The following is a 21617-nucleotide window of genomic DNA, read 5'->3' as shown; positions in this document are numbered from 1 at the left end:
TCTCTTCCTCATCTGGGCAATTTCAGAGGCTCTGTTTTCTGTCTGCGAGATGCGGCCTGAGGGTGCCCACAATGCAGCCTGGTGTACCACAGAGACCTACATTCCTGGCACGGTCGCCCAAACTTGTTTGCACAGGGTGCCTTGTCTCAGGGGGTAGGGGAATGGGTAAGTGGGGGATGGATGGGTCAGAACCACAGGACAGAAGATGCTGTAATGGACACAGAGTTAGAGCCTGAGGAGCTACATGAATTCTTCTTCGATCTGGATGTGAGCCTAAGTAGCTCAGGACCGCTCATTAGCGTTAGAACTTTGTCTCACAGCCCAGCCTCTGCCTGAAGCAGGCTGACGAATCCTCCCTAACCATCTCTTTTTTTCCCCCAGTTTCTGATGTTCGAATATTTCTTATTAGTCACCCAAAGCAGCTGTCATTACGACACTTCTTGCTACAGAAGTGTTAGCATCTCCAAGATTGCTGTTTCTTTCTTTCTTTCTTTTTTTTTTTTTTGCAGTTTCTTTTTCATAACTTACATTCCTAGGCCAGCACCCTCTGTCCGTTGCTGTAAGTTGGGAAACACCCATATTATTACGAACACACAAATCAGCCCCAGTCAATTCTTGACTACAGAGAATTCCACAGATGGCCAGCCTCATCCACTTATGTGGATTCTTGTCAGGTTTTATTTCAAAGAGGACATTTTCTCACCCAGTCCCCGGATTCTGGGATTTATTTGTGGTCCCATGGCATCCCCTGCGTTTGAGCAAAAGAAAACTGTTGTTTGTTTTTGGTTATTACTTGTTTGCATGGAGAGCAAATAAGAAAGGATACGTAGTGACGGTAATGCTCTTTTTAAAAAGTAAATAAAACACAGATACCGTTGGCTAAGGTGAGGAGTCACCATTCCTCCCAGAAACAGACTCCTATCCTTTCCCTCAAGGGCAGGAAATCTTCTAGAGTGGACTCTGGCCCTTCAAGGCCAAACTGGACCTTGGACCAGACGCAGGCCAACTTGAATGTGTGTCAAGTGCAGACCAGGGCCAGAGCCCCTGAGCCCCTCAGAGAGGTGGGGAGGGCTTCCTGGAGGTGCAGCCCTGGTGCGGGAAGGGAGAGGGCCTTGCTTTGGGCCTCACTGCCCCCTGTCCGCGCCGTCTGTGCAGGCCGCTTCTGCGGGGGCAAACTCCCGGAGCCCATTGTCTCCACCGACAGCCGCCTCTGGGTTGAATTCCGCAGCAGCAGCAACTGGGTCGGGAAAGGCTTCTTTGCGGTCTATGAAGGTACCGAGGCAGGGGGACGGGGGAGTCAGAGGTGGGGTCCCTGGGCACCCTAGAACCACTCCCTCCTGGCACCCCAGAGGCAAGGCCGAGGGCCCGTGAAGGAGGAAGCAGAGATCCCACAGGGACTGGCCGGGGCCAGGGGCACTGGGAAGCTGGGGATGCGGGTGGGCAGGGCTAGAAGAGGGGGTAGAGGGGCTCTCGAACATTGCAGAGCATTCTGACCGACATCCTCTTTTTCCCACCTCGTCCCCTGTCCCCAAAGCCATCTGTGGGGGAGATGTGAAAAAGGACAACGGCCACATCCAGTCGCCCAATTACCCAGACGACTACCGGCCCAGCAAAGTCTGCATCTGGCGGATCCAGGTGTCCGAGGGCTTCCATGTGGGCCTCACCTTCCAGTCCTTTGAGGTGGGTCAGAGACCCCCAGGATGGCCCACCTCCTGCGGGCTTCCGGGGCTTGGGTCTGGGCCGCCAGGGCTCCTCCTGCTGACGGAGCCCCCGACCCCCAGATTGAGCGCCATGACAGCTGCGCCTATGACTATCTGGAAGTGCGCGACGGGCACAGCGAGAGCAGCACCCTCATCGGGCGCTACTGCGGCTACGAGAAGCCGGACGACATCAAGAGCACGTCCAGCCGCCTCTGGCTCAAGTTCGTCTCTGATGGGTCCATTAACAAAGCTGGCTTCGCCGTCAACTTTTTCAAAGGTGCCTCCTTCCCCGCTCCCCTACCCCGGCCCACTCCTGTGGCCAACCCACCTCGTTTGTTCCTTCTTTTTATTTTTTAAATTTTATTTGATTGTGGTAAGAACACTTAGCGTGAGATCTACGCTCGGAGCACATCTAAGCGTACAAACCAGTATTGCCGACCAAGGCGCAGTGCTGTGCAGATCTCCTTGCTCGACGGAAACTTTATGCCCGCTGATTCATAACTCCCCCCCTCCCCCTCCCCCAGCCCTGGGCACCCATCATTCCACTCTTTAATTTTATGAATTGGGCTATTTTAGATACCTCATGTAAGTGGAATCATGCAGAATTTGACTTTTGGGGACTGGCTTATTTTACTTAAAATAATGTCCTGAAGGTTCATCCGTGTTATCACATATGGCAGAGTTTCCTTCTTTTTTAGGGCTGAATAGTATTCCACTGTGTGTCTGAGCCACATTTCCTTGAGTCTCATCCATGGATGGACACCTTGGCTATTGTGAATGGTGCTGCCATGGCTTCATTTGTTCCTCATTCACTCACTCAACACACTGTGAGGGATTTGTAGACCCTGGCGCCCTGCCCTTGAATTTATGGCCTAACTGGGCAGGAAAGGTCCCACTGAAAAACTACATACCTCACTGAGTAAATGACAAACGTAGGTAAAAGTAGCTGACACACGGTAGGTGGTCGACAGAGAATTGACATAACAATTCAGGAGTTGCCTCAAAGTCCAAAAGTTTGTACTGAAGGAATGTTGGTGAGATGTGCAGGCAGAAAGTACCGTAGGAGCTCAGGGAGGAGACAAGGCAGCGTGGACTTTTTATCGGCGTGACCCTGGGCATTGAGGGTGTTCTGCCCAAGCGTCATTTCCTCGTCTGTAATCTGGGCACAGTTACAGCCCCTCCATCACAGGCTTCATGTAGGGATTGAAGCAGAGGTGAAAGAATAGTACTCAGCCGGGGATGGCACATGAGAGGCCCCAGTGAATGGTGGTGGCCACCAGCCCAGCCAGTGTGGTCAGAAGGAAGGCTCCATGGGTCCACCTGTCCCCTCCTTCAGGGAACTGCCTGTCCCTTTGGGGTTGTCACAGACAGGATCCCCTGGGGACCGGGTGGGGTTCTGAGCAGGTCACAGCTGACTTCCTCCCCCTGGAATGGGACTGCGGGTGGTCCTAGCAGCCTGAGGGATCCTGGACTTGACTCCCAAGCAGAGGGCAGGAGGAGGGACCCAGGCCCCGTACTGGGAGTCACTGACACCCTTTCCTTACGACCGCAGAGGTGGACGAGTGCTCTCGGCCCAACCGCGGGGGCTGTGAGCAGCGGTGTCTCAACACCCTGGGCAGTTACAAGTGCAGCTGCGACCCTGGGTATGAGCTGGCCCCTGACAAGCGCCGCTGCGAGGGTAAGTGCCCCCAGGCTGCCCAGGACCCTGTTCCCTCTCCCACCCCAAACCCTCCAGCCCGGGTCTCTTCTGCCCTTGGACAGACCCCTTTCCAGAAAAACGAGGATTCCATGGTACTTTGGTCACTACTCATGGGTAAGGAATACGTTGTCTCTTTCAACCCCCTGGAACACACTGTGACCAGGTGCGATGTACTCTGGTTTGGTTTTCATTCTTGTTCTTCTTTTTAAATGCTGATCTTGATTGATTTCATCACCCAGCAGAAGGTCACGATCCACAGTTTGGAAACCACTGTTCTTAGACAGGCACTGAGTTCCAGCCTCTCATTATAAATGTTCCCAGGAGGTGGTGAAACGCTCTCTGGCTAACTCTCTCCATCTCAGCCTGATCTTGCTGTCGGGCTTCTCTCCACTCACCTCTGAGCAGCTCCCTCTCCCTCCGTGCCTCCCAGTCCCTGCCCCCTGGTCCTCCCTGCCTCCCTCCCAGCACCCCCTGCCCACTGGTACTGCCTTTCTGGAGCCCCTCACCCCGCCCCCCACCTCTAAGCAGACGCCTGGCCTGTTCTCTTGCAGAGAAAATTGAAGTGACCACACAACTCCTCCTAACTCTGAAGACACCCCCCCTCCCCTGCCTCCTTCCCCATAGAGACCACACACCAGCCCCCCAGGCTGGGGGAACCCACAAACCCACTCCTCCTCCTTCATGCACCCCAGCCCGTGTCCATGCCCTTCTCTAGAGCCGGGCCTCCTGGTGGTTGACGCCACCTCCCTTGTCCCCCCAGCTGCCTGTGGTGGATTCCTCACCAAGCTCAATGGCTCCATCACCAGCCCGGGCTGGCCCAAGGAGTACCCCCCTAACAAAAACTGCATCTGGCAGCTGGTGGCGCCCACCCAGTACCGTATCTCCCTGCAGTTTGACTTCTTCGAGACCGAGGGCAATGATGTAAGTGCCCGCCTGGGGCTGAGGAGACGCAGGGAGGGCTGAGGCGTGGGAGCTCAGCCTGGTGCCTGCTTCCTACCCTCCGAAAGAAATACTCCAGGAATGTAGAGGCAGTGTGTGTCGGGGGGGTTCAGAGGAAGCAGGGGAGGCTCAGGGAGGAGGGCCTTGAAGGCCAGGGAGCACGTGGCACGTGGGAATGAAGGACGTGGAGTCCAGAAGCCTGTGGGGAGAGGCAGGGCTGGGGGCTTGTGTGGGGAGCGCAAGAGGAACTGATGGGGTGGGGTGGCACTTTTTGAATTGTTAGATGTGGCAAAGCAGGTAACTAAAGGCGAAAGGACCCACAGAACAGGGAGCCTCCTCAGGCGAGGGTGGTCAGGAGAGGCTTCCTGGAGGAGGTGGGCCTGGAGCTGCGCTGCCCCACAGGTGTGCAAGTACGACTTCGTGGAGGTGCGCAGTGGACTCACGGCCGACTCCAAGCTGCATGGCAAGTTCTGTGGCTCCGAGAAGCCCGAGGTCATCACCTCCCAGTACAACAACATGCGTGTGGAGTTCAAGTCCGACAACACAGTCTCCAAAAAGGGCTTCAAGGCCCACTTCTTCTCAGGTAACCCCGGGCTCCCCAGCTCCGAGCCCCGCATCCCTTTCTTCCTGCCGCTGCACCCCTGTGCTCTGCAGCCCCTCTGGTGCCGGGCAGCAGGGTCTGTCCCCTGCTCCCCCCACTGGCCCTCCACCACCAGGACGGCCCTCCCTGCCTGAACCCCGCTATTCCTGAGCCCTCAAGGCTGTATGGGAGCCGACCTGAGGCTGGGCAGGACATAGGCCTGCAGAAAGGAAGGGAGAGGGCGCTCCAGGCCTCAGGGGCTGCAAGCCAAGACCCGAGAGAGGTCAGGCCCTGGGAACAGGGAGTGCAGTGAGGCCGGACGCTGCCGCATGCAGAAGAGGAGGGTGTCTGCGTTGGACTGTGGGGCAGGTTATCGGCAGTGGTTGAATCTTTCATCAGAACCTGCACACACCAAATGGGGTCATGCCGGGGCCTTCAGAAGCGATAAGGAGCCTCCCTTCCCTCAACCCCAAAGCCTTCCCACGCCCCCGAGGCCCACGGTGGGGGACTCAGATCCAACCAGCACATGTCTGTTGACAGCTGCCCTGTGTTAGGCTAGGGGTCAAGTCCCTTTAAGGGCCCCATCTCCGGGCAGACAGGAGGCCATGGGCTGGCTGGAGCAGACAGTTTGTCGGGGAGCAACCCAGGGATCCTCATCCCCAGCACGCCTGGTGGGCCAGGCATGGACGGCAGGAAGCCCAGAAGCCTCCGGCCGGGTCCACGCCGCCTTCCTTCTCCCCTCCTTTGCCCAGGGTCCTGCATCCTCAAGCCCCCTATGTGGCCGCCCTGCACCCTCGCCTGCCCCACTGGATGCCACGCACTGCCCCTGTGCCCTGGTTCCCCGCTTGGTACTGCCAGCCACCCCGCTCCGCTAACAGTGCCTCACGGCCCCTGCCCCACTGCTGGCTGAGACCCTTGCAATGCGACTCCCTCTCTTCCCTGGGCCCACCTGGAACCCGTGTGAGGTGCTCACCAGAGGGCAGAGGGGACGTAACATCCACTCAGGGATGGGCTCGGCCCTGGGGAAACTATTACCTGCTTACTCTTGTCTCTTCCTGCCCTTCTGTCGCTCCAGTCTTGGTAGGGGGGTCGGGGCGGAGGGAGACCAGCACCACATCTGTCAGACCTAGAGCCCAGGGCTCTCCACCCACGGTTACTGCCCTGCCCTGGCCCGACACTGCTACCCTCAGCCCACCCTCAGCTCTGCACAGACGTGCGTGCACACACACGCGCACACACACCTGCACACGCACACTCGCACTGCCCCTTCTCACAAGAAACCTGCAGAGGACCCTCACCGCTGGGCATCAAGGTTCAGCCCTCAGGGTCCAGGGCATCTGACTCTGACCCCCCAGGAGGGGGGCTATTTGGACTTTTGGGACACCCAGCGAGGAGACCATAAGGCAAGAAGAAGAGAGAGCCTGAAGACCTTCAGTGTGACCCCAGCCACCTTCCGGGGCATTGGGCACTGGAGGGTGAGTGCCATCTCCTTGTCCCAGCCCGTGTCCACTCCCTGCTCCTGCCCCTTCTGCAACCTGCATCCCTGGCTCCCAGGAGAGGCTGCCCCCGACCACGGCAGAGCCCCTCTCCGGGCACTAAAGCAGCCCTTTCTCAGGGCTCGCAGCTCTCAACACTGCACTCAGCACTCACTCACCCACTCACTCGTTCATTGGGCAAGTATTTCTTTTACCCCTACAATGTGCCAGGCACTGTACCCGGTTTTGGGGGTGCAAGTATGAGGAAGGCATGGGGGTCAATTTCAGGACAATCTTTGCTCATTCCGTGAGCTGGAACTCCTGAAGCTCCCAGCATAGTCATCAGTGAGTTACTCGGTGAAACCCCAGGATGGGTTGTAGGGTGCCCATCACCCCACATTCTCACAGGGCTTGTGCAAAGGCAGCTTCCACAGGGCCCTCTGTCAGGGTCCCTCGTGATGCTCTAACTGAGGAGACCTGGGGAAGGACTTGGGGACTCCACCTCTTGACCTTGGGTTGTTTGGGTCCCACGGGGTCTGGCTCACGTGAGAGTGAATTGGAGAAGCAGGGCCATCTGGGAGCCAGTGCTCCAGCCCTCGGGCCCCTCTCCCAAGGGAGACCCGGAACAGGGCCGCCGTTGTCACAGACTCCGCCTGGCCATGTGAATGTCAGCAGGCATCTTTCTACCTCGGGGCTCATCTCTGGAATTCTGTGTGTCTACTCCCCTTCCCTGAATGCCTGCCTCCGTTCCAGGCACACAGTACCCAGAATGACCATGGAGAGACTGGAGAATATGTGTGTGTGATGTACCCGTGCCTGTGACCACGTGTCCCTCTGTGTATCAGTTTCTGTGTTCATGGGAGAGCGCATGTGCAGATCCACCCGAGAACGGGAGGAGCTGCGCCTGTGAGCCCTCCTGAGTCCGCAGTGGCCCGCCCATGAGTCCGTGGTCTCTGCATCCACGTGTGTCTCTGTTTGTACCTGTGCTTGTGTGTGCCTGTGCACGCTTCCTCACGCACAGGGAGTGAGCCAGCGGCGTCTGTCCCTGGCACGTGTACACAGGTGGCCGATGGCTGACGTGTGTGAGTGTGGTGTCTGTGTGTGAGGGGCTGACGTGTATCCTGTGCATGTGTGTGTGTGTGTGTGTGTCAACCTGTGGGTCAGTGTCTGTGCTGCCGTGTTGGGACGATGGTACAGGGTGAGGGATAATATGTCTGTGGGTGTGTTGGCGTGAGTGTGTGTCTGTGTCTGTAACACACTCTGTAGTTGCAGCACCAGGAGAGAGCCGAGCTCTGGATGAGGCCCCCTTCCCATGGACTGCTCCCCTCTGCTAGAGACTCTGCGTCTCCTTCCCCAGCGTGCGGGCCTCATTCCCACCCCCAAGGCCTTCTCCCTGCCGCAGGCTTCCTCCCGTCTGTCCCCTGTCGCTGTGCCTCCTCCCACCCGCTGCCCCTCCGTGGCCTGGCTGCTCCGGACATGGCCGTCCTGCATGTGTGTCTCGCTGCCCCCCAACCCCGTGCTGCCCGTGGACCCCCCTCGGAGCCGGGCCTGGTTTTCACTGCTCTCCCTCCCTGGCCCCCCGCCCTCCACCCGCACCCCTTGGTCCCTTTTCTCCTTCTCTCTCTCGTTTCAGAAAAGAGGCCAGCTCTGCAGCCCCCCCGGGGACGGCCCCACCAGCTCAAATTCCGAGTGCAGAAAAGAAACCGGACCCCCCAGTGAGGCCCGCCTGGCCTCCCGGACCCTTTGTTACTCAGGAACCTCACCTTGGACGGAATGGGCTGGGGGCTCTGCTGCCGCCCACCCCGACCTCCGCTCTGCCATGCCGGCCCGGCTCCCTCCGGCCGGACAGAACTGGTGCTCTCCTCGCCCCCGCCCCCGCTCACGTGGACAGGGGACCCTCCCTGCCTCCCGCCCCTCCCATTTTGATGGTGTCTGTGACATTTCCTGTTGTGAAGTAAAAGAGGGACCCCTGCGTCCTGCTCCTTTCTCTTGCAGTCTGCTTGTCCGTGTGTCTATTTTTCCACTTGTCCGTCTGTCCAGTAAGCAGGTAATGGTAGAGGGTTCCCATGCTGGTCAGCTCCAGACCCCAGCCTCCCTCCGTCCACTTCTCCTTTCTCTCCGCACAGCTGGGCCCCCCTCAGCCCCCTCCGCTTGATGCAGTGCCCTGGACCCCCACCATCGCCTTGACCTCCGCTCCCCACCCTGCCTGTGGGGGGGCGGGGGGAGGGCGAGGTGGACGCCCAGCCGGTCCTCCCACTTCCCCTGGGGTGATGCAGCCCTCATCCCTGCACAGACCAGTCTGCCCTCGCTTGTTCCCCCTGCAGACAAGGACGAGTGCTCCAAGGATAACGGCGGCTGCCAGCAAGACTGCGTCAACACCTTCGGCAGCTACGAGTGTCAGTGTCGCAGCGGCTTCGTCCTCCACGACAACAAGCACGACTGCAAGGAAGGTAAGCACTGCCAGAGCCCCCGGGCACCTTCCCCTGCCCATGGCCTGGGGCCTGAAGGACCGAGGCTGGGGAGCGGGCTCAGAGGTGCCATCTCCTTCGGCCTCTCTTTGGACTCAAGAAGCTGAGTGACCTCTGAGGTCACCTCATTTTGCCTCCCGCCTAGTGCACGGACCCTCCCCATCCCTCCCGCCCGCCCCCCCAGCAATATCCAAGCCACACACACTTCTGGAGAGGAGGGGCTGCCCCCAGTCCCCATTGTTAGGCTGTTCTGGTAATTAGTGCTCCTTAAAATCCATGTCCGAGTCTTTCTCTTTGTCCGACCTCCCGCTGTCAGGGACGCAAGCTGGGACAGTGGTGAAGAGCACAGACTCTGGTGCCAGGCTCCCAGCCCTACCACTTAGCCAGCCACGTGCCCTTGGGCAGCTGACTTCCTTTCTCCGCACCCGGGTTTGCTCACGAGTGACTCCTGGATGGTACCAACACCCTCCTCCCGGGGGCGGGGCGCTGTGATGTGCTCCGAGCAGTGCCTGGCTCATAGCAAGCAGTCCCGTATGTCACTGTTATCGGTCACATCTCTGACCCCTGGGGACACCCAGAACAGGGCTGCTGCCTCCCTGACATTGAAGCCCTGCAGATCCTTGGAAACAGCTCTCAGGTCATTGCCCATATCACGTGATACCTCTCTGGCTGCAGTAAAACCCTGGCCTGCTCCCAGTTGCTGATTCCACTGTGGCCCGTGCCTGCTGGGGATGTACTATCCCAGCAGCACAATGTAGACTCGCCTCTGACACTGAGAGTCTGTGTCCCATTGGGTGAGTCATTTCGGCCCTCTGAGTTTCAATTGCCTCACCCATGAGATGGTCCTACGCTTTAGAGCCCTTGCTTTGAGCACTTAGCACAGTGCCTGGCAAATGCCTCTTCTCACCATTACTAGGTGGACAACAAAAGTACCAGCAAATAAACTGCCGACTAGGATAAACAGAGGTGAAGCACCCAACGGACGTCCCAGGGCTTCCATCCCCATCGCTTCGGGCTCTCCAAATATAGAGTACCTGACTCACGGAGCCCCCATATCTTTTAGCTAGAGGAGACCTTCTTCTGATGTTGTCTAAACTGTATGCCATCTCTGTACTCTCTATGAAAAACAGGGTTTTGCTAAAGAACCCTCAGCACTGACATCAACAAGAGAGTAGGAGCAGGTGTAAACCCCCTGGGAAGATGGCCTGTGTGTAGCTCCGATTCACTTTAGAAGAACTCATCGTTTCTTACTCAAGTGCTAGGCTAGTAACAAATCAGTATTTACTGACCCTCTGTGGAGGGCACAGCTCTGGGCAGAGTTCTGTAGGGGGTTCAAGAGGGGATCCCTCTGCTTCCGAGGAGACTGCAGTGTAGCTGGGGAGAGAAGTGGGCGTGGAAGGAGAAATCAGAGGGTGGGGAAAACTGGTGTAAAAACGGGGTGGGGGGCAGTGAGTGTGGACATGGGAAGCTGAAGATGGGTCATGGAAGCAGCTCATAGCTCAAATGTGGAGGCCAGGAGCTCCACCTGCCTCCACCCGGGCCGCTGGGTGGCCTGCGAGGGCACTGCCCCTCTGTGCATTCATCCTGTGAGCCTCTGACTATAGGCACAGCTGTTCAGCCTGCACCCCACCCACCCCTTTCTCCTCCCCAGTCCAGCAGTGCACTGGCTTTTCCTCAGAGGGACCTGTCAGATTGGATGATAACGCATAAGGAGCATCAGCCTTGGAGTTTGTGAGGCCATGCTGTTCCGAGGCAGAAGGCAGATTGCAGTGGATCAAGGAGCCATGAGTAGTGAGAACATGGTGTAGCAAGTTTTCTTGAAGACAAGGAGACAGGATGGGTGGGAGCAGGAGGAGAGCGTCATTTCAGGATGGGCAAAGCGTAGGAAGGGTTCGTGGCCTGGCCGAGCTGGCAGAGGGAGTGAGCGCGGGTCATGTGTGACATGAGGGTCCCCAGATGGTGGGCAGCAACGAGCTCCAGCTCAAGGAAGGAAAATCCATTCCTGCCCAGGAGGAGTGGCACCTTCTCTAAGACAAGGCAGGAGGGAAGGTGAGCGGGGAAGGTGAGTTTGCAGGTAGGGGTTGGGAAATTGAAGTTGTTCATATGTGAGGGCCCTGCTTTTCTCCAGGAGGCAGGAGGTGAGGTGGTCTGCTGGGAGCGGGGCTGGGAGTTGAGGAGAGGGCCGAAGGTTCGGAGCCGTGGCTGAGGAGGTGAGAGATGGAGCTGGTGAAGGACGAATCCAAAGAATATCAAGGGGTGGACGCTTGGAGACCACGAATGGGGTTTTCCAAGATGGTGCCGCTCAAGCACGGCCCTTGATGAGCAGTTGGGGGTGATGGCCCACATGGTCCAGCTGATAGAGAAGCAAGTCAACCCAGGAGGAAGTGTTGGGAGGAAGTGGAAGGATCAAGGCCATGGAGGCCTCTCTAAAGCTGGAGAGCTGTCAGGGAAAGGGAGGGCCTGAGCGCCCTGGAAGAACGGGAGGTGGCCACGGCGAGGGTGATGTGTTCGTAGCATCGAGAATTGGAGGGTGATGGCGAAGCCTTGGTGGTGAGAGGTGAGAACCCCTAGAGCTGAGAAGGTCAGGGGCACGAGGCGTGTGGGTGGACCATCCACGTGTTTGTTGACATCACCTAGGATGGTGGCAGGAGTGGGGTGGAGAGAACTGAGTCAGATGCCAAAGTCTTCTGTGGATATGGAGGCGTGGCAGATCAGAGGATGCCAGCTTCGTGGAGAGCAGAGGTGGTATGGCCAAATGGCCTCAAAGGTCCAGGAGTGTACACAGGGCGCCTGGGAGGGCTGCTTCCATGGATGGTGCCAGGTGAGGTCCAGCTTGGAACCAAGCAGCTAGATTTCCCCGGGCTGGGTGACTGAATGGAAAAGAAGTAACGTGAGCTTTCATTCCATTTCTAAGTGGGGGACAAGAGAAGCAAGAAAGGGGGAGGAGGGGAGGGAGGGGCTTCTTCCTTCCTTTCTTCGTAGGGGCCATTGGAGCACTGGGGTCCCTGCTGATCTCCTTCCCCTCACTCACCTCTCCACAGCCGGCTGTGACCACAAGGTGACATCCACCAGCGGCACCATCACCAGCCCCAACTGGCCTGACAAATACCCCAGCAAGAAGGAGTGTACCTGGGCCATCTCTAGCACCCCCGGGCACCGGGTCAAGCTGGTAAGGTGCCCGCTCCCCACCCCGCTCCTCTGTGCCATCTGCGCATCACCTATTTCCTGTCAGCTCCAAAGCCCCACGTCGCTCAGAGCACTGCTCAGGGCCATGCAGGCTGCAGGCTTGTGGCCTGGCTGAGCCCACAGGGCTGCCATCCCTGTGAGAAGCCCAAGTCTGGTGTGGACAGAGGCCCTTTCCCAGCATACGGTGGGTTTGTACCTGCCATCACCTCATTCCTAGGTCCTCCCCATCTCCCATCCACCAGCAGCGGCCACTGCCCTGGTGTCCATGAACTGGGGTCCGGGGGCCTTGGTTTGGTGCCACCTGTTTTCCATGCCTCCTGCCCCCGGGCCACATAACTCCTAATTCGCTGTCCTCCCTCACGCCCTCCAGACCTTCATGGAGATGGACATCGAGTCCCAGCCTGAGTGTGCCTATGACCACCTGGAGGTGTACGACGGGCGTGACGCCAAGGCCCCCGTCCTGGGCCGCTTCTGCGGGAGCAAGAAGCCCGAGCCCGTCCTGGCCACGGGCAGCCGCATGTTCCTGCGCTTCTACTCTGACAACTCCGTGCAGAGGAAGGGCTTCCAGGCGTCCCACTCCACAGGTGAGCCCGTCGCAGGCCAGGGTGGGGGCAGCCGGTGCCCTGTGTGGTCATTTGTCCTGGAGGCGTCTGCCGATCCTGGTCTCAAAGGCAGGCCCTGGGCTCCAGTCGGAGGTTTACAAAGAGCTCCTGAAGACACAGACAGGCCCAGCCCCTGGCCGGGTGGACAGACAGCATGTCCTGAAGGCCAGACCAGAGGGGCAGAGAGTCAGCCTCCTGGGCCAGGGAGAGGAGGTCCTGATTAGGGGTGCGAAGGTCAGAAAGAAAACAGGGCAGTGACAACAGTGGGTAGAGAACCAGAGATGGGGAGAGAATCCCCTGGAGTCCCCAGAGGTAGGACGCTTGACTGTGCGGTAGGCCACCCACATTCCACCCCCCCAGATTCACGCGTTCATTCATTCTGCAGACATTTGTTAACACGTGGCAGATACGCGGCAGCATCTTAAGTGCGGGTCACAAAATGAACGAAGCAGGGGCTTCCCTGGTGGCACAGTGGTTGAGAGTCCGCCTGCCGATACAGGGCACAGGGGTTCGTGTCCCGGTCCGGGAAGATCCCACGTGCCGCGGAGCGGCTGGGCCCGTGAGCCATGGCCGCTGAGCCTGCGCGTCCGGAGCCTGTGCTCCGCAACGGGAGAGGCCACAGCAGTGAGAGGCCCGCGTACCGGAAAAAAAAAAAAAAAAAAAAAATGAACGAAGCAGACAAACCTCTCAGTCCTTGAGGAGTCCTCAAGGGCGGGGGGGTGGGGGGGAGTCCCCTCAAGGACTCTGCATTTACTTGTTCGTTTATTCAACAACCTTCTACTGAGCCCTGGTCCCCTGCAGGAGACTCAGAGGGGCACGGGGAGATGAATCAGGCATAAGCCCTTCACCCTGCCCACACGGGAACCCACAGCCCAGGGGAGAGACAGGACATGGACAGATAATTACAGCAGGAGACAAAACACGCTAAGGGCCTCGCTCTGGGTGTGAGGTGATGGGTCATTGCGGGCAGGGGAGGAGCCCAAGCACAGCCACAACCCCAGACAGCTCTGGGTGTACACAGGTGACTGCAGGTCATTTAGTTTGGCTGGAGCAATGGGTGTGTGAGGACAGCAGTGAACTGGGAATGGTGTGGCTACAGAGAAAGGCTGGAGCCCAGTCCTGTGAGGCCTGGGACATCAGGTCAACGGTGACCGCTGGGGGCTTGGCAGGCTTCTTGTGGGTCTTAAGCTACCTGTTGGGGAGGCCCCAGAGCTGATGGGTCCACAGTCCCGCTCCTCCCTTTTAACTCAGCCCCTGACCCAGGCCTCGCCCATCCACTCCCCACCCGTGAGCCCAGGTGTCCTGGAGGCCAGAGGGCATAGGAAGGGGTGGACGGGATGACCCTGCCCTGCCTGCTCTCGTTTGCCCTTCCCAGCACAGGGTCACACACTGGAGGCCCGGAACTCCATCTGGCCCTCAGACCTGCTCTGTTTGGCCCACACTGTGTTTTTTTTTAAAACATGAGCCAACGTTTAAAAATTAGGAGTTTTCGCATAAAATCCACGAGTACGTCTTCTCGCTTAAGAATGGGAGCTCAGGCGACATAGGGCCCACATTCTTCCGTGATAGCCATCAGCTGGAGCAAATTAGCAGCAACCTCTTTCAACAAGCGTGCTCTCCCTGGGGCCTCCGCTCAGAGCGGCCTTCCACCCACCACGTCCCCGGGCCTCCGCGGGCATCTCTCCAGAGGGAAAGCCGCAGAGCACTTGTTCCAGGCCAAGGCCTGGGCCAGGTCCAAACCCACCTATCACTAGCCATGTGGCCTCGTCCCAGGGCCTCCATACGGCCAGGAGGCCTGAATATGGGGAGGGAGAGTGCCTGGGCCACAGCCGTGCTCGGCGGGGGTGGTGGTGGCTGATCTTGTGTCCCCCTCCCCCCTCAGAGTGTGGAGGCCAGGTGCAGGCAGAGGTGAAGACCAAGGACCTTTACTCCCACGCCCAGTTTGGCGACAACAACTACCCCGGGGGCGTGGACTGCGAGTGGGTCATCGTGGCCGAGGAAGGCTATGGCGTGGAGCTGGTGTTCCAGACCTTCGAGGTAGAGGAGGAGGCCGACTGCGGCTACGATTACATGGAGCTCTTTGACGGCTACGACAGCACGGCCCCCAGACTGGGGCGCTACTGCGGCTCCGGGGTGAGACCCGCCACCCCTCACCCCAGCGCAGGGACCCAGCGCCTCTGCAGGCCTGGGGTCCTGGCGTGGGGGACAGCCCCTGCCTGGCACGTTGTAGGAGCCAGAGACCTACAAAGTGGGTGGTTGCTCACAGAGGCCCGCCCCGCCCTGGGCCATCCCCACCCAGGAAACCAGGTCCTTTCTGGTCAACACAGAGGTTCCTGCAGCCTCTGGGAGAGGCCCTGCCCTGACCCAAGCCTGCTCAGCACCAGTTTGGTTGGGTCTCCAAGGTAGTTTGCATCTGGAGAGGAGGGTGGAGTTCCCTCTGCCCTCTGATTCCCTCATCCCAGTCCAAAGGCAGCTGACCAGGGCCCGGAATGAGGGCAGAGGTTGGGGCAGGAGCCAGAGACCAGGACTGAGCTGAGTCGTGCTAGGCAGTCGTTCTGGCGGAGCCATAACAATACCCTCATCTCTTCCACTGCCCGTTTCTCTTCTTGGTGAAAGGCCAGCTGGTCCCAAAGCATACTGATGCCGCTGTCCAAGCAGATACTGAATATTACTTCTTGGTCCATAAAATGGCACTTTCAGAGGCAGTGGGCAAAAGTTTGCTTGATGCGGTTTTAACTAAGGCCACAGGAGAACCGCAGAGGTGGGTTTATTTTCCTCCAGGCAGAGCTTGTGAGTTCTTTTGTTTTTTTTTTCTTTTCTTTTTAATCCTCTCCTCCTTCAGTGAATGCCATCTTCCCCTCACCATTACACACACACACACACACTTTTGCACACGTACTCACGCTCATATGCACACTCAGACACGCCCTCCTTCCCATCACTTCCCTGGTCCCCTGCCTCTCTCATGGCCGTGCTCCAGGGCTGCCTGGGCGCCCCAGGAAGGGTTAAACTTCCCAGAAGCAGCAGTAGCTGCTGAACCCAGCATTGGCCGGTGGAATATCCCCTTAGGAGCAGAGCTTCAGCCTTTGTCAACTGGCAAGGGCCGGGCAGGGCTGGGACAGGGTGGAGAGCTGCGGAAGCGGAGCACACAGCCCCCCTGCCTGCCTGGCTCAGCCGCTCCAGGATCCCCAGGCGACCAAGCTGGTGCCCCCTCCCCACTTGACTCTTTGTGACTCCCTTGATCTGACACCTTTGGGTGAGTCACACACCAAATTGGGTGTCCCCAGGTGGCGTCTTCCAAAGACTTCCATCAGGCTGGAGCAAACGGGAGGGGACCTGGGGAAGGAACCCAGTTCCGTCAGGGCTTCCTGGCATGGTTGCTGGAAATGTCCCCAAGGTTTTCGGAGGGCTTTGAGGGCCAGGGCCTCTTCGTGCTGGTGCTCTGTGGGCGGCTGTCATGCTGAGGGCCTGCACACAGAGGTGAGGAGGGGCTTGCAGGCGCCTAGGAAGGGGCATCACCCGGAGCTGACCATGGCCAGCATCGGGGGAGGGCAGGAGCGTGGTGGCCAAGTCCAGGTCTGGGGGACCCAGCTGTCCTGTCTTCTCCAAGAGACAGCCGGGACAGCAACAAGGCGGCCACTCAGACAAGCTGCTCCCTTTCCCGGCTATCCTCTTTTTGTTCCTGCCACCAGCCCTTCTAGGCTTGGAGAGCAGAGAGCTTCTGAGGGAAGCCAGGCCCAGCGGGGGGGGCAGCGCCTTGCCTAAGACTTCACAGCTAACTAGTTAATAGCAGCGCTGGGTGTGGAATGAAAGTGTAACTCTGCACTTAAGACAAGCTCCTCTACCCCCTGCTACCTCCCCTCCTCCAGGCACCCCATTAAACCCCTGCTCCCAAAAATCCTCCTCCTGCTTCAAGGCGCTGGGGGAATCTGGCGGAAGTCGGGAGCTGCCCGCCTTCCTTATAGCTGGGGAACTCGGGGAGGGAAACAGCAGCCCTGCCCCTGGTCCTCAGTCTCATGCCCACCCCTTTCCTCTGTCAGCCTCCCGAGGAGGTGTACTCGGCGGGAGATTCTGTCCTGGTGAAATTCCACTCGGATGACACCATTACCAAAAAAGGCTTCCACCTGCGATACACCAGCACGAAGTTCCAGGACACGCTGCACAGCAGGAAGTGACCACTGCCCTCACACGGCGGGGACGGGAGGCCCGCTGCCCTCAGTCGACTGAGCCGGACAGCGGGGGCTGGGCAGAAGGCGGGACCCCGTCCCCGTCCCCCAGGTGCCAGGACCTGCGGGCCAATGGTCCAGGTGAGGCAGGGCACTGGACTCCTACATGAGCCACTGCCCCACGATCCCTTCCTCCCTTGCCCCCGCCAGGAGTGAAGGGCCAGGGCCAGGGAGCCAGAGCTTTCCCTGAGACACTTGAAGTGGCCATTCCTCTCTGGGGGCCCAGCCCGGTGGGAGAGGGTCTGTCACCGGGACCCGCCCACCTTCCCTGCCCGTCTCTACACGCTGTATTGTGTATGGCCGGTGGCATATCTTCATTGTAATGTACATTTCCCACCCCTTCTCCAACCCCGATTTGGTTTTATTTTAAGCCTCCGCTTCCCCGTTTCCTGGGGCGTGAGTTTCCGTACATGTCCCACAGGAGCCAGGGTGGGAGGATGAAGGGGAGGGAGTGGGGCAGCAAGACAGGGCTTCTCTCAGGCCCAGTGGCTGGTTGGCCACACCAGGGCACCCCAGCCAATAAACCGAAAGTGTTACAGCCAGTATCCCGTGCCGGATGCTGTCTGGGGTATGGGGGCGGCGGGCGTGGGGTGGCTCGTCTCACTCCAGATGCGCAGGCTTGCTGTGTCTGGGGCCGGCCCCCAGCCAGGACACCTGGCCTCACTGGCTGCCCTTCCTTCCGTCAATTCCAGGGCCCCAGAGGGTGGGATTTCACGGTCAGGCACACACAGATACGCCTCGCACACTTCAGCCTGCAGGCGCCCCATGTACACACACTGCTCGAGGCTCTCCCACACAGCTGAAGGGGTGGGACATTCTGCAAACAGGCTGTTCGGTGGGGAGGGAGGAGATATGTAAAAGGGCATGGCGTGTGTCTGTCCGTCCAGTGTCCATCCGGGTCTTCTGTCTCTGGGTCTGGGTGTCGGGCTAGGGGAGCCCACCAGGACCCAGAACACCAGCACCAGCCAGAACAGATCCACCAGCCGGCCCCCAGTGCCTGCCCTCCTGAAGGTTGGACCCCGAGTGCTGGCCCCTCGGATCCTTCTCTCCTCAGTGAAACAAGAGCCAGATGCTCGGCAGCCACCTGAGCAAACACTGCAGCTCTGGCCTCCTCTCCCAAGGGAACCCATGGCTGTGTCTTGTCTGGCTTCTTCCTTCCTGCCATTGCCTTCTCCCTGTCCAGGTAATAGTGAGGCACAGACCTGTCTCCCCGAGGCCAGGTGGAGAGAAACTACATCCCCGCTCCTTCCCTTCAAAGGAGCCTCTCTCTACCCTTTCTCTCCGTGGATCTCACAGGGAAAGAAAGCCCAGAGAGGACCCAGGTTCTCTGCCTGGACTGGCCACTCCCAGATTCCAGAGCGAGCAGGCAGCCTGTTTCAAGCCCCCGGGGCTCCCCGAGAGCCTTCGGGGGGCCGTAGGTCTTTTACTGGCCCCAAACTCCTTCCCATTGCAGAGGGAGATGTTGTGCCAGCTGCTGTCTGGACTATGTGGGGGGACCTACCGCCAGGGAGCAGTGCGGCACGGTGCATCCCATATTGGTCCTTTAGGCAGAAAGCAGCAGTGGAAACCAGACACATGGCTAGTATCTGATGTGCGTGCAGGACCAGCTCCCATGGTCAGGCTGCAGCCTTCTCTCCTAGTCCTGAGCGCAGGTGAGGGAGTCGGTGCTGGCCGGAGGGCCAGCGAGGTCACAGGCTGTGATGTCACGGCCACCCCTCCACCTCCTCTGACCAAACTGCTCAGGACAGCTCAGAGGGCCGTGAACAGAATAGAAAAACTCCCAAACCATTGGAGCCGCCCAGGCATCTCATCTGGACACTTTGCCAACAAACTCGGCCTCAGCTCCATGGCAGAATTTGTAGTCAGTGGTCACAGCTCTCCTCACCAGCCCTGCAGGTTCGTCTGAAGCTCAGAGCCAGTTTACAAGCCACATGTGCCAAGAGAGTCAGGATCACAGCCCTGTCCAGACTGCGGGACTGCGGCCCAAGAGAGTACCCAGTCCTCCCCGACCCAGGTCAGGGCCCCTGTGAACAGCAACGGCACAGCCGGAGGCAGCTCAGGACTGACCCATGCAGCCACCCTGGGCACCCGTCCCAAGACTCCATCACCACCGTAGACTCGGGCCCCTCTAACGACTCAGGGGCCCGTGCTGGTGGGCCCTGCCAGTCTTCCCTGGGCCCATCTTCCCAGAGGCTGCCTCTGGGCGCTGCAGGCTTGATCAGGAGCTGGCTGCAGGCCATCGATACACATCCCAGAAGTTAATGAATGTGTTCTCCAGACCCGGCCTACCCTCACCTTCTGCCTACTTCAGGCTTCTAGACTAGATGAACTCCAGCGCAGCTGCCCAGCCACTCAGGTGATTCCACGTCAGAGGACGGAACCCTTCCTCGTCCAACTGTCTCCAAGTCCCTGAGGTTTCCTGGGTCCTGAGTGTGCGGCCAGCAGCAGAAAAGCTAGGATGGACCTGCCCCAGACTGCGCTCCCAACCTGGTAACCAGGTTAAGATAACCACGTACCCTGGAGCTCTGGCCTCCTCCCTCTGGGCGCACCTCTCTAGCCCTCGGAGGACAGGACACCAGCCCTGGCCTGGCGGTCAGGAGATCTGGCTCTGCCTTGCTTCGCCCTGTGACATTGACCAACTGTCCCCTCCCTGGGCCTCTGCTCCCCAGCCTATCACCTTTCCCCAGCAACCCTTCCCATCGGGGTCTAGTCTCCAAGAGCCAGAGGGCAGGGCCACGCTTCTGAGGCAGCTGGGGGCTTCCAGGGCCAACTGTTGGCTCAACTGTAAAAGAAAGAAGGTTGGATGCCCTGCACTGCCCCCTCACTCCTTTTTATCCCTCGCCCTCTCCCTTACCCCACATTCTTCTCAGTAGGTCGTGAGAAGGTTATAAGCTCGAATGCAACACAGCCAGTTTGGGGCTTCCCTGGCGGTCCGGTGGTTAAGACTCCGCGCTTCCACTGCAGGGGGCATGGGTTCAATCCCTGGTAGCGGAACTAAGATCCCACATGCTGCGCGGCACGGCCAAAAAAATTTTAAAGAAATAAAATAAAAACAGCCGGTTTTGAATACAGGCTTTCCCATTTGGTGGCTCCATGCCCCTTGGTGAGACATTTAACTGCTCTGAACCTTGGTTTCTTCATCTAGATACAGAGGATGATAGCACACTGTTTCAAGAAAGGAAGAGATACACTTTGGAAGGAGCCTGTCACAGCGCCTGGATAATAGGCTCTCTGTAAATGGGCCTTCTTTTCCTGTCATCTGCCAAACAATTCTCCAGTTCCTGGATGAAGCTCTTCCTATGCCAGAAGGAAACTTCTGGGTTCACCAGTTTCCAGTCGTGCGTTAGGAGTTTAGCGCAGAACTACATGTGCCAGAGAGGGCAATCTTAACCCACAGCAAGGCGGGGCTTGCGGGGCAGCGGGGGACATATTTCTGGCTAGCTGGTAGCCTTTCTGGGCACCTCCCAAGTCACACCCTGTGCTTGACTGTCCCTACACACAAAGCTGATTCTAGAATATGTGAAAAGATTTGCTGCCCCAGTTTGCAAAAATAGTAGTGCCTGACTTGGGGAGAGGAGTAAGGAGGGGAGAAGGAGGCCAGATGTTTTCCCCTGAGAGTCAGAAGGCCCACCCCCTCACTGACCAGCCTGCTTCTCCTGCTGCAGCCCCCTCCCAGCCTCCCAGCCCTCCCCTCCCCCATCCCAGGAACATCTGGTTCCAATCTCTTCCAGATGCTGTGGCCAAGCTGTTTTATGGCCAATCACCTCAGCTCAGCTTCCTGAAGGCCTCCCTCCATTTCGGGGAATGGTCCCTCCTCGTCCCTTTCCTTGGGACCTTGGCCACCTCTTTTCCTAACATGGAGAAGAGACACATATCAAAGCCAAACGAAACTGTGAGGGTCCTCAGAACTGGCACCTTCCTTCCCACTTCCTTGGGTGGGGGGGGGGGCCTGTCATCCAGCCAGGATTAAAAGAAACATGCTGTCCCAGAAGGAAAGGAATGGATAGGGAAGTATGGGTGTGTGTGTGTGTGTGTGAGCGAGGTATGAGTGTACGAGGCTGTGCCTATATATTGGGTGTGTCTGTGTTTGTGTCTGCACAGCAAAATACCCCACTGTAACCTGGAAGTGCCCCTTGGTGGCCACCACCTCATTTTCCCTCCCTGCCTGTGCTAGCTAACTCGGGGCCCCTCTGCCGGACAGTGGCAGCTGCAGCCCAAGGTTGTCCCTTACCTTGCAGCTCTCTGTGGCCGCCAAAGCTGTCTTCCATATCCAGCCCAGGGAGGTGGTGTGTGTGTGTGTGTGTGTGTTTATGCACACATAGACCTCTCTCCCTCCGCCAGGTCAGATTAGAGGGACACAGGCCAGAAGGGACCCCAGGGCAGACTCTGGCAGATGCCCTGACCCAGCTCTATCTGACAGGTGCCTGGAGCTGCCCAGGGTTGGCCGAGTGCCGGAGAGCGGCCATCTGGAGAGAGGAAGGAGGGGCAGGCTCTCTGGAGGAAACCTGTATGCAGCGCCCCCCGCCCCACCTCAACTGGCTCCTTTGTCCCCCACTAAGAGGACCCTGGGAGTCAATCTCTCCTCCTAAGAAACCCAGAAGGGTTTTGCAAAAGGAAGATTGAAGCCTGTGCCTCTGGGGGACTCTGAAAACCCTTCAGCTGGTGCTGGGGGGTGGTCCTGCCCAGAGGTAGAAGGATGGACCCTGGAGGTCACCCCCCATCCTTAGAATCCTGGACTCCAA

At 58.6% G+C, this 21617-nt stretch overlaps 1 protein-coding gene across 5 annotated transcripts in view; it reads left to right on the top strand.

Moving 5' to 3' along the window:
• Positions 1–16824, top strand: part of BMP1 (bone morphogenetic protein 1) — a 40111-nt gene extending 23287 nt beyond the window's left edge. For 3 of the 5 annotated variants that reach the window (XM_065878478.1, XM_065878477.1, XM_065878476.1), the window contains 11 exons: positions 1156–1272; positions 1535–1680; positions 1782–1977; positions 3253–3378; positions 4160–4320; positions 4741–4921; positions 8718–8843; positions 11903–12030; positions 12418–12631; positions 14532–14782; positions 16690–16824. In XM_065878478.1, coding sequence (XP_065734550.1) covers positions 1156–1272; positions 1535–1680; positions 1782–1977; positions 3253–3378; positions 4160–4320; positions 4741–4921; positions 8718–8843; positions 11903–12030; positions 12418–12631; positions 14532–14782; positions 16690–16824 — 1781 coding nt within the window. Of the gene's footprint in view, positions 1–1155; positions 1273–1534; positions 1681–1781; positions 1978–3252; positions 3379–4159; positions 4321–4740; positions 4922–8026; positions 8113–8717; positions 8844–11902; positions 12031–12417; positions 12632–14531; positions 14783–16689 lie in introns of those variants that run through there. The other 2 variants (XM_065878480.1, XM_065878479.1) reach the window with 1 other exon arrangement.
• The last annotated feature ends 4793 nt before the right edge of the window (positions 16825–21617 follow it).

Source organism: Phocoena phocoena, chromosome 6 (assembly GCF_963924675.1).
Source record: "Phocoena phocoena chromosome 6, mPhoPho1.1, whole genome shotgun sequence".
Classification (NCBI taxonomy): Eukaryota; Metazoa; Chordata; class Mammalia; order Artiodactyla; family Phocoenidae; genus Phocoena; species Phocoena phocoena.
Note: the sequence above shows the minus strand (reverse complement) of the source record. Positions and strands in the feature narration are given on the sequence as shown.